The sequence below is a fragment of the Triturus cristatus genome, chromosome 9 (assembly GCF_964204655.1).
Source record: "Triturus cristatus chromosome 9, aTriCri1.1, whole genome shotgun sequence".
Classification (NCBI taxonomy): Eukaryota; Metazoa; Chordata; class Amphibia; order Caudata; family Salamandridae; genus Triturus; species Triturus cristatus.
In genome coordinates this window covers 847,523,244-847,535,700 of record NC_140592.1, presented here as the reverse complement: position 1 = coordinate 847,535,700, position 12,457 = coordinate 847,523,244, and the positions used below count along the sequence as shown (strand labels likewise).

The following is a 12,457-nucleotide window of genomic DNA, read 5'->3' as shown; positions in this document are numbered from 1 at the left end:
CTTAGTTTCATCTCAATGTGTTGCATAGAATGATCGCTGTCCAGAGAACTGATTATTTGGAATTTTTTGACTAGACTCAGCAGAGGCAAAGTTACTAATGTATAATCCAGGATGGAATTTGTATTGTGACCTATGTATGTGGGAGCAGGGTGTTTATCGTGCGTAGATCTTCCATTTATTACCCGTAAACCGAGTCATTCCAGGTCCCACACCAATTCTTTGCCCACTTTGTCTCTCTTCAGGGCCGGTATGACCTCCTGGGATTCGACTTTCCACATTTCATTTGCCACTGAGATGTTGTCCTCTTCCTCCGATTGATGTAAAAGATTGGAGTTAAAGTCGCCCGTAGCAATAATCTCCCAACTTGGGTGGTCAAGGCGGATGGAAGTTACAACGTTTACAAGACGTTTGAACAGGTCTTTTTTTTGCTGTTTTTTTGGGTGGGCATATATGTTAATTAGGACCGTTGTTCTTGCCACGCATTTTATTGCACTCTCCAGCTTAATAATTTGCATGTCCGTTGCTGATATAGGCATATGCGAGGCGTTTATCTTTAATGCAGTGGATACGTAAATAGATAAACCCCCCCTTGCGCGGCCGTAGCGCTGGGAACGCATCGCGCCTACATGGAAACATAATCTTCCTGGTACATCGATTGGCTCCATTGACCACCTTTCCTGCAGCGCTATGATGTCATATTGGTCCCAGTCAGCTGTCTTTGTACTATGGTTTAGGATGTTTTTTGCTCCTGCGATGTTCCAGGAGAGCAATTTTATTCAATTTTCTTCAATTTTACCTGCCTCGCAATAGGTTCAATTACCATTAATGCTCAATAACTTTCTCTGGTGATTATTAATTGTGGTTTCGGCCCCCCTGGCGCCGTGTAATATTGAGCGAGTGGTCGGGGTTGTATGGTCTTCTCTTTTCCTACATCTTCTTAGCAGGGGTGACGGGTAGCCCTTTTTTGTTTGTTCTTTCAGAGAAATTCCCCACTCTTCAAATTTATTCACTTCTGCGAGAATGTTTTTTGCTACTTCTACATTCCTCCAGGCATCAAGTGGGCCTTCCCTAGGCACGTTGTCTCCTAATGTGACGAATTCAATTGATAGTAGGTCCGCGGATGTTAAGTGGCTTAGGCTTGGGATGGTTGATGTGAGGTGGAGAATGTTCCCTCGATTTAGGTAGTCTTGAGTGCCTTGAGGCTCGTAGTTGGGAATAAAAAGTATCTTCCCTGCTGTAACTATTTGCATCTCTGTGGGTGTTTTACTAGTGATCTGGGCCTTTTCATTATTAGCAAATTTCTGATCATCATGACCCTTTGCCTTGAGGTGGAGGTATTGCGCTATTTGATTATACGTGTCATTCGAAGTTGGTACTGGTGGCATGAATGTCGTGGCTTTTACCTCCCGGTCTATTCTGTTGGGTCCTGCCTGTTCACGGTGGCACCCACTGGTTGTAATCACCGGTCCTGGGGGTGGTTCTATCCTTTCCACATTTGCATTCTCTTTTGTTGCTTGCATGCCATTGATGCCAGTGTATATCGTGAGTTGCAGTTGGTCATTCATGTGTCTATCTGCCTTTGTTCTTATTTGCCTATGAGTATTTTGGTCACTTTTTCCCGGGGTTTGAGGGTCAGACGATATGGTGACACTTTTCCCTGTGGTTACATTGGTGCTTGGTAATGTGACACGAATGGCAGGGACCTTTTTTTGATTTTTGTTCGTGTCTTTGTATACAGCCCAATGGGGTCTCTGCTTACTTGGGTCATAGCTGTTTGTTTGCTCTGACCTCTTTATGCAGTGGCTTTCATCTTCAAAACTAGTGCGCCCTATTTGATTTGGGGGCATCTCAGTTTTTTGGGGTTCATCCAGCAGATTATCAGAAGTTTTGTTTAATTGAATAATGACGCTGAGCCCTTGGTCCGTGCTACAGCCGGGAATGTTTGCGGCGGTTGTTGAAGTCAATCGTTCAATGTTACTAGGGTTCCCTGCTTCTAAGTACAAGTTCAGACTAATCCTGAAGGAGCATGGGCAGGATAGAGGACCATGTTCGTCCTATTGGAAGTTTTACTTTCTGACTTCGATGTGAGAATGGTGTTGCTCAGTTCTGCGAGGCTCTTCGTCGCTCCATGTTGGATGTGTTAGGCTTTCAGTAGGGAGCTGTGAGGCTCTGTGACGCTCAGTGCCAAATGCAGTGAAGCCTTCAGTAAGGAGCTGCATGGGGTGGCTTCATTAGGCTCTATGTCATGCTGCGTCGGATCCTGTAAGGCTTCGAGTCAGGAGCTGTGTGGTGCAGCTCTGTGGGCCTCTACATTGGTCTTTCCTTGTATAATCTTCCATCATTCCCCAGAGGAGTATGCCCCATTTCGGCTCATCATTATACGATATTAAGAATCTTAAATTCTTTACATGAAAAGCCCATTTAAAATGTAATATTACATATACTTTTTTATTTTCAATTTACTCTGATTTAATTAAACAAACATACTTCTTAATTTGTTATTTAATACTTCTAATTCGATAAAGTAAAAAAATATTTGGTAATAACTATTTATAATAAACGTTTCCTTTAATAATGTACCTGCAAACCATAAATGTTTAGAAAAAATGCAGAAATTGGGGTTGTTATACCTACTATTCCGGGTCCAATCCCACAAACCTATGGGGCAATGCAAAAATTGAATTACATTTACTGTTTCAACTTAAGAACTGCAAAGACTGGGGAAAGAGAAACCATGGTGGGAAGGAAAGTGGGGAGTAACTATTCTAATGCAAACCCAAAACATTGGGAAAGTGCAAAGATTTTGGGGGGCGGAATTTACTATTCTATAATAAAGTACAATAATATATTAAACCGAAATAACTATATATTTTATATAGTAATATAGATGGAACAAAAAGCCAAATACAATAAAATATAAAATTAATGTAACATATGACATATTTAATACATTTAATATTTTCTAAAAATACAATTGAAACACACCCACAATATAAAAAATAATTTAAATTAAAACAGCAAAAACAATAATTACAAAACTACCATAAAAAACAATTTCCAAATATTTATCTAACATTAAATCACTGCCCACCCAAACACACTATACACCCCTTAACCAGTAATATAACCATCAATTAAAAAATATAATTTAATATTTTAAAAAGAATAAAAATATGTTATAGAGTTTATTTTTAGAAAAAAGACTACCCCCAAAATACACACTGCAAATTGTGCATTCCATTTTTGTAACATAAAGGCAAGAAATGCCATTAATACACGTGGACCACCAAAAAATCCCATTAACATAATATTAAAACACTTCTCCCAAAAAACCACACAATTCGTGATATGAAAAATAATTCAAAATCATTCAATTAAAAATGTAATCATTATAAATGTTATTAATAAATTAATTATTGCAATGTAAATTTGACTACCCACCTAGCCCCCAAAATAACCCACAACATGACAAATTTACAAGGTATGAAGCAACAAAATAAATAAAATGGCACATTGCAAAACAGCAGTTCAAATAAAATATTAAACAATGCAATTATAAAATATAAAAATGAACTATATTAAATACTATTGCATTATTGTAAGTGATACTTTCAAAATGAATATTATTGACAAAGAAACGGGATTATATACCTAAATATAATGTCAAACAATATTTTCGTACTCATTCTATTTTGAAAAAAATATTATGGTTAATGTTGGTATTCAGGTACCATACCCATAAAGTCCAGTTGCCTAGCCTTGATGAGAGAAGGAAGAGGCAGGAGATGGAACAAGGGGAGCAATGTGGTGATGGTTACATGCAGATTGAACAAAAGGGTTGCAGTGTATAATGCAGCACTATGTCAAGGAGATATTGCCAAATTTTGACTTTCCACAAGTAGTACACCAGTAGCAAAAATAAAGCAAAGGACTACATGAGCGCAACTTCCCCTACCTAAATGCCAACCACTTCAGATTCTGATGCTACAAGTAAACAATGTAAAAAATCAGAACTGTGGTTGGCTTGCAACAAATAACGTGTTAGTTACAGCAACTATGCTAATAAAACAACATTTTACACATTAATTACTACTGGTAATATTCCGTATTATTACAATAGTACAGTGAAAAAGGCAGGAGAAAAACACAGTTTGTTCCCCAACAGATTGTATTTTACTTTGACTTTGCACAGGGAAACAACTCTGCTTATAGTCATGAGGCTTTGTTAATGTAACATCTCTGCATGAATTTAACCCATTGTTTCTTCGCTTTGGTTAAATAACCCCATATGCAGACACACAGAACTTACATGATATTTATTACCATTTTTGAGGGAGATGAGAGATATCATGACCCATTTGAGACTTGCCATGTTGTGAGACATGGGTCCTCCCCATACTCATGAATGGAAACAAATATGATATTACAGTCTGTGCATCTGCATCTATACTATATCAGTACAGTATAAGTTGACAACCGGTTGTATTTAAATAGAGGGTCTACATTTGCACTCCAGAAATTAAATAATCTAAAATGCTTTTTTTGGAAAACAAACTACGTATGGGGCCAGCAGCCTTTATCCGTTTTTCCAAATAGATCCTCAGATAACTACATCGACAGCAAAAACGTGATGAATGGAACTGCTTGAATTAATCAGGGTCGAATTATTTTTATTTTGGCTGTGCCATTGAAGAAGAGGACCAATTATAAGCAAATGAGTCTCACTTAATGCTTTATAATATAAGTAGCAAATTGTATATATGGAAGGCCATTTTCCATAAAACTATTAGTACGAGCATTGTAACCATTTCCTAGTGTTCCCAATTTCTGTCAAACAAGTGTGCCAAGATGTAGGAAGAGTGATTTGCTCAGGATCTTGTGAAGCAAATTAGGACTCAGGTTACCATCTTCCATGTTTTGACAATTAAGCCACTCTGTCACATCTACATACACTATTTAAATGTACATTTGTACCAATGAAATGCTATTAAGACAATAATATTGGAATGCTATTCTGAGGACCAGTCAGGATGACAGCTAAGTGAATATTCTGCATGGACATGACAATAATAAAACAACTAATGTTTTTGACATGTATTTGAGTATTCAACGAATAAAGAACAACTACTGGATACTAAAACTGGAAATGTATAGGCTATGCAGACCACCTTAGTGGAAGCCTTTGACTTATCAGCCTGTATGTTAAAATTTGCATTTCAACCTTTCACATATTCAAATTTTCAGCATTTGGGTATCTCCCATACCTATTTATAAACCAATGTAGATCTTCCCAACATGTGTCTTGGACTTTGCGTATAATAGAATCAGCCATCTCCTGCATGTCTTCAACGGTAGTTATTAAAATCTACAAATCGAAAAATAAATGTAAGTGGATTGATATTCTTTCTAGATCACACAACTGTTCTTCACCCGGATCATGCCTGTACGTAGCTTTGGTATGATTTGCCAAAACCCTTTTAAACTGTTACATTTGTCAGAGGGTTCAATACCAATTTGAAAACTCTATTTTTCTTTTAGAAGAATCTTGATTATTTCTCTGGTGGCAGATTTGGCCTCAAGAGGTTTTCAGTGGTGGGGTTTATTGTATGGTGCAATATTTTAGTTTGCTTTGTGGATGTTTCACATGTTGGTCTTTGGCTCTTACGGTATTTTGTGTATTGTTTTGTTATATTGCATTTGCACATTGAAGCTGCCTCTAGTGGAAATCTATATGCTTATGATAAAAAATAAACCAATTTAAACACAACAAGGGCACCCAAGAAAGGTCGAAAAGGGACCTTGGGAATTAATTATTTTGAACAACAACAGTGGTCCCTAGAACTTAATACGGTATAGGTGAAAATAAATATAGACTGAATCAGTACTATATTACAAGGACTTGTCCAGCCGGACAGAGGTCAAGAAATGTTTACTTATACGTTGGTAAGCAAACATTGAAACATTTAATACATAAAGTGGGACACAAGCCTCTGTCCTGTCTACACAAGGGAATAGTGTGAAACAGAAGGAAAAACAACGTAGGCTAAGGCAAGGAACACGCTTTGTTGTAAGGAACAGATACAAAGTAGAACAAACAATTCATAGAAACACCCTTATACTTTTACAGTAAGTTCTTTTGAGCATATAAGGCGTTTTTTAGAGTGTCGACGGCGTTTCGATCCATTGGAAAAATACAAGGATCATCATCAGGACAATAGATAAAATGCCTGCTGGGTAGAGCCTGAATAACCGGAAGGGTTATGAGGATTGGAGCGGGGTCAGGGGTGCATGTTCAGCGGCACTCAGGCCGTCTGTACGGAAACCAGCACTCCATATTGACGGACTTCTGAATCCCGCTTGCATTAGCTGACTTCGTACACCACGAACGTATTGCCGCTGAACACGCCGCACATGGCTAGGCTTTACAGATACTGGTGAATTATTTCCCGGCTACCTCCCCGCAACTCGGTCCGTAACGTGACCAATTAATACCCATCGACAACCTTGTTGAATAACTGACTCCCACCTCTCCGCGAATCCTTCCGTACAGACGGCCTGAGTGCCACTGAACACGCACCCCTGACCCCGCTCCAATCCTCATAACCCTCCCGGTTATTCAGGCTCCACCCAGCAGTATAAGGGTGTTTCTATGAATTGTTTGTTCTACTTTGTATCTGTTCCTTACAACAAACCGCGTTCCTTGCCTTAGCCTACTGTTGTTCAAAATAAAAAATAAACCAAAGCAATAAACCATGGAATACATGGACACTTGGTCCGGTAAATGTGTCTCTCTGCACAAATCTGAGTGTGCTGCTTTACAACAATATATATGCAAAATGTTCTGCGACTTACCAATAAAACCCTGAACATGTTATTACTGGATCACAGGTAGGTCATCATCCTCACTTGAGGCCTTGTTTTTTTTTTAATACAATAATTAAGTGAGCTAATGTAAATCTTTCGGATAAACATAGCTTGCACTACAAACCTAACTAATAAGGTTGCATGTCAGCATATTGTTGACTACATACCATACAAAATTACTGCACTACAAGAATATTGTTGCAAAGGTTAAAGTGACGTTGTAGTTCAATAATGTTGTAAACTAACAATCACTGAAATTCACCAGTTATAGTTTACTGAGCTAACTATAACTTGTGCCCTCGCCATGCACTGCTTATCACCTCACATACTGCAACACTCATCAAATGATAAATTACATCAGTGATGCTCAGCTAAGTTACCGACAATCCTCTTGGTACAATTTATTTCAGACACCTACCCTTTCAAATACTCTCATAATTGAATATATACCTCTGTATTCTAACATCAGTCCCTATGATTAGCAAAGTAAATTCAACAAAACCAGCCCAGCACTCACACCATTACCTAATACACATCATGTTTACTCAACATTGATAATTTACATCTTTGCTTATTCAAATGGAATAGATTTCCTTTTAGGGTGGAAGGATTTGGGCAATAGGGTGATGCAACAAAGCTCACTGAAGCCCTGTGGGGTATGATGTCCTTGCCCATCAGAGAATTTGGGCCTGCTTACGAGTGGGGTTGTCTTCCAATGCTGCATTTGCGGTGGTGCAGCAGTGGCGGTCCACCGCCTGCCGGATTACAACTTTCAAAGTCATATCGGTGGTGAACCACCACCTGTGCCAGGGAACAGGTCCCTGGCAGTGGAGGAGCTGTACCACAATGTAACATGCTCAGTGGGACTGGCTCAGTCTCCCTGAGCATATTACGAGTTCCTGTACCGCCAGCCATTTCATGGTGGGGGCCCTGCCATGAAAAAGCTGGTGGTGCAGGAATAAAGGGGACCATACAGGGCCCGCATGCCCCACCCGCCTTGGGGATGCATTATGGGGGCACAACATGTGTCCCCCCCGTATGCTTGCACCCCCAGTTCCATCACGGCATGAACGTCACCATTGATGCCATGCTGGAACATTTTTGACGTTCCCATTGCGATGTCTGTTTTTCTGGCACCGCCATGGGAAAGGCAAAGGACCATCCGTGTTACACGAGTTCAGCTCATAATAAGGTGGGCAGTCCTTGTGCAGCTTTGGCGCAGCCGTGCCATTGGAGATCCGGAGCAACTGCGCCCAAGTCGTAATCAGGCAATAAGTTTGGCTCAAGCCTGTTGCTTAAGTGACATTTTATGCGTCTCTTCCCAAATTTTGTAGTAGGGCATTATTTTGCATTCTGCCACTGAGACCCTGGACCGTTTATAAAGCATAGCAGAGGGTCAGTGAAAGTCATAAACCATCAACTCCTTTACTTAAAAACTGCCAGATGTTTTAGTTGTCGAAACACCAATAATAATGCCTCTAGAAACAAAAGCCTTATGTTAGTTATTCAGGGAACGGCGCTGAGTTAATAAGTAGACCTGCAACTTCTAAATCTTTTCTGCAGCTAGAAAAAGATATATTTTACAGAAAGTAGTAGACTGATTATGGTTACTTTAAGGACCCTTCAGCCCAAAATTGCAACCCACCAGAACTGAGGGATTTCAATGACCTGCTATGATCTTGCTAAAATTAGCAATGTCTACATTTTATCTCAACTCTCTCAGTGTACTTAAACATCCTCTACACTATTAAAAGCTTAATGTCTATGGATTTTCTGTTTCATTTGACTGCTGTGGTATTGCAGGCTGTGCTGAGACAAGCATAACCTCAAGGGACTGAGGTAATAGAAGTAATTTAGCCATCAAAGTAAATATGATGCATTGGCAGCCTTAGCAGTGATTGTGGTGAACACAGATCCCTGCCAAACTTACTAGAATCACTGCAGCTGAGCATGGAATTGAATGCATGTGTTGCAAGCTGTGAGTACGAATAAGAGGTAGAAGGAGAGAGAAGTGGCGAGATGCTGTGACTCAGCAGGAGAATGTGAATGACTGCAAAAACTATGAAGGCTGACATGAGGGCCCCTGTCAAATCTGAGTAATGACAGAACAGGAAGGCGTAAATTGAATGGTGTTACTTGTATACTGGTGTACACACACTGAGGGTCTTTTTCACAAAGGTAACTAACACTTTTGAGTAAGTTTACACTTTTCAGTAAGTTTACTACTTCTCAGTATTCACAAACTCCACTTTTGTAGTAACTTACACTTTTGTAGTAAGTCACCACTACACATTGCCAATCACTGTTACTGCAACATCCTCCCATAGCAAATAATGGAGGTATGGAGTTAAAATAAGACCCCCTTAGGAAATAATGTTATTTAAAAACCTATTTTTAAAAATTAAGTGCAGTTTGTGAATATGCAAATATTAATGAGATGTCCAAACAACAGCAGCACAGGAGTTGTGAGAGCCTGTTGATGAGAGTTGAATTCATTTTAAAAAGGACCAAGCAGCAGAATATTAGTGATCATCACACAACCCGCGTAATAGCTTCATGGAGTTGTCTTTAAGAGGTAATATCTTTTAGCTCCTTTTAGCTCCCAGTTTCTAATTACTACTCTCCAGATTCTTTAAAACAGGGCATGTAACCAAGGAGTCAATTACTTTGCATTGTGTTAATTAGCTATACCTCCATATTCTTTTTAAATATGCTTTCTTTATTGTATATGTGACCATGGTTTAAACATTGTTATTGATTTTATTGATTAACTGTGATTCTTTTAAACAGTGACATATCTAGTTTCACTTGAAGCACAGAAAGTGAATTTCTAAAGTTTTTATGGATTTTTGGAAAAACACTAAGCTCAGCACCTTTAACAATATATTAACCAAAAGGAAGCAGAACCGCTGCAGAAAAGAATAGTTATGAATACAGTCTATTCCTAATATATATTCATAATACCCAAGATTATGGCTTGGAACTGGTGTCCACGCCATAGTTCAAAAATTGTCGGGGAACTCTTGTTTGCTTTTTCTTTAATTGATCTAATACATGAAGGCCCAGGCAAGAAATTCCTCTGCTACTAAATCAACCTGTGAAAGTTTGTCTTGATGTTTGCTGAAACGGGCAGTTTATTAAAAGACAATTACTTAAACACTTATTTTTAATATCAATGAGTATAAGGCCGTACAAATAGGAAAGCATGTTCTTTCAATTAAAGACATTTAAAAACATAGGAAAAAAATACCCACACAGAAGGAAGAATTGTGGACAATGGCCTGTTAAATTCTTCTGTAACCGGGGGTGTGGATTGGTGCATCAAGATGGCTGTCTCACTCTAAAAATGCTCTGGACCCCTCCATCATCTGCCACCATCAGCCACAGTACCTGGCCAAGTCTGCATGGGTCTGGTCTCCGCTTGGTCCTGGCAACTGACAGCGCTTTGGTGAGGCGATATTTGAGACCCGGCACACCAATGGCAAGACCCGCACCACAGCCTTAAGTCAAGCAGGATATGAACCTTATGGCTAATGCAAAGACCTTTTTTTGAAAGTAGGATGGGTCGGTAATCAGACTTGGTACGTCCATTTGCAGCTCTCTATCCATAAGAGTTATGCGTTCCATACCAAGGACGTTCCATAGCCTACATAACCAACCCTGGTGTGTGGGTATTCTATCTGTGCCCCAATGGGATAATATATTTGGTAGTGCTGCTCCCAGGGCTATTCCCATTTGTCTGACTCTGTGTGATTTGAGGGGAAAAGTAAGCTTATTGGGTAAGCCTAGGACAATGTGTGCCGGGAAGCGCGGTATCTGCATGTTGAAATGATTATATCAGTTAAAACTTGTTCCCAATATGACGAGATAAGAGGGCATTTCCATAGTAAATATGTCAGTGTACCCTCTGCTCTGCAGTTTCTCCAGCAGTACGAGGGGCGTTTCGGGTTATATCTGTGCATTCGAGGGGAAGTAACATACCAATAAGTGGCTATCTTAGTTGCGGCTTCAGTGCTAGAAACATTCCACGCGGCATGGCGCGCGCAGTAAAATATGTCCCCCCAGTCCTCCTGTGAGAGTGTTTTGGCATATACTTTAAGTGTTTCCCATAGCGTAGTAATGAAGGTGTCGGCTGTGTCGTTGAAAGTCAGGAATTCCTTTATTGCGTTGTCTAGACGCTTTATCACCTCCGGACGGTGCAGCAGAGTGTCGCGCAGCTGCCAGGTGAATGATGGTCTGGGGATTGTGAATGTGAGTATCAGCGCTGCATGGTCAGAGTGTGAGCGAGGTTAAATATCTGAGGCTTGTGTATGTGAGAGTGGTGAACGGGATCCAATAAAATAATTGATTCTGGCGTAGGTTTTATGTGCGTGCGAAGAAAAGGTGCAATATATGGTGTTTGGGTGTAGCGTACGCCACATATCCAACAGTCCTAAGTCTCGCAGCCACTCCCGCCCAACCTGTGTGAGAGCCCCCACTAGCCCATGTCATTGTGCCGAGCGATCTAGCTGATTATCGAACACTATGTTTATGTTGCCACCTAACAGGAGTTGCTGATCAGGTGAAGTGGCTAGGTCCAGCACTGCCCGTCATAGGAATGCTTCCTGACCCTCATTAGGTGCATATAGGTGCCAAGGGTGTGGTCACGCTCATTGATGGTGATTGAGAGAGCCAGAAGTCTCCCTCTGATCTCCGCCTGCTTCGCCCCTACTTTGCCCCTAAAAGTGTGCAAAAAAAGGATAGCCACGCCTGCCGTTTTAGTGGTGTGTGAGAAGAAATACTGTTGTGGGAAAGTCCTTGATCTGAGTCTGTGTGTATCTATGGCTAAGAGGTGGGTCTCCTGCAACAGGCATATTTGTGCTGCTGAGTGCTCTAGGTAGGATAGGACAGCCCTTCTTTCAATCAGGCTGTTCAACCCTTTCACATTTACAGTGAGAATTTTAAGCTTTGCTAGTGTATCAGAATGATCTCAACAAGATTTACAAGATGAGCTAATGTTTTCCCAACTGCCTCTACCCCGTCCCCCCTTTGTGACCCAGGAGGCCCACCCAGAGAATGGTTGCAGCTATAATTGAAGCTAGAGGTTCAAGAGACCCAGGAGAGGGGGGGAAACATAATAGGGAATACATTTTAAAAAAACAATTAAACCCATGAGGCAAAGTTCCAGGGGACAAAAGGCCAACATTGTGGAATGAACTTGGCCTGAGGCCTATGCCCCAGACAGAAAAGCAGAGAACGGGTGCCCGTGGCCAGTGTTTCCCCAACCCCTCCCAGGCCGGCCCCGGATAGCCATGGAAAAGGATTTAACAGACGTAGCTGCATAGCGTTTGCTGGTTCCCCCAGTTCACTTCAACAGCCATTTACCAGGGGGGTCCCCAGTAAGGGTCGCCAGGACGGCCTGTTGCTCTCTGGTCATGGTGTCCAAGTCTGGTTTCATAGTGCCGGCTGGAGATTTAATTCAAATCCACCCATGGCTGCTTCATTGGTTTCTATTTGTCCTGTTTTGTGACGGTTCTTCTTCCGTTGGATCCATGATGCCCATGAGCTTACAGGCCTCGACGACATAGATGTCCAGTAACAGGCCAAAACACCT

At 40.7% G+C, this 12,457-nt stretch overlaps 1 protein-coding gene across 1 annotated transcript in view; it reads right to left on the bottom strand.

Annotated features, from left to right (window-relative positions):
- LOC146798941 (exocyst complex component 3-like) overlaps window positions 1-12,457 on the bottom strand; it is a 243,595-nt gene that overhangs the window by 82,304 nt on the left and 148,834 nt on the right. The window contains exon 5 of the mRNA XM_085626310.1: window positions 5,265-5,365. Coding sequence (XP_085482436.1) covers window positions 5,265-5,365 — 101 coding nt within the window. The remainder of the gene's footprint in view (window positions 1-5,264; window positions 5,366-12,457) is intronic.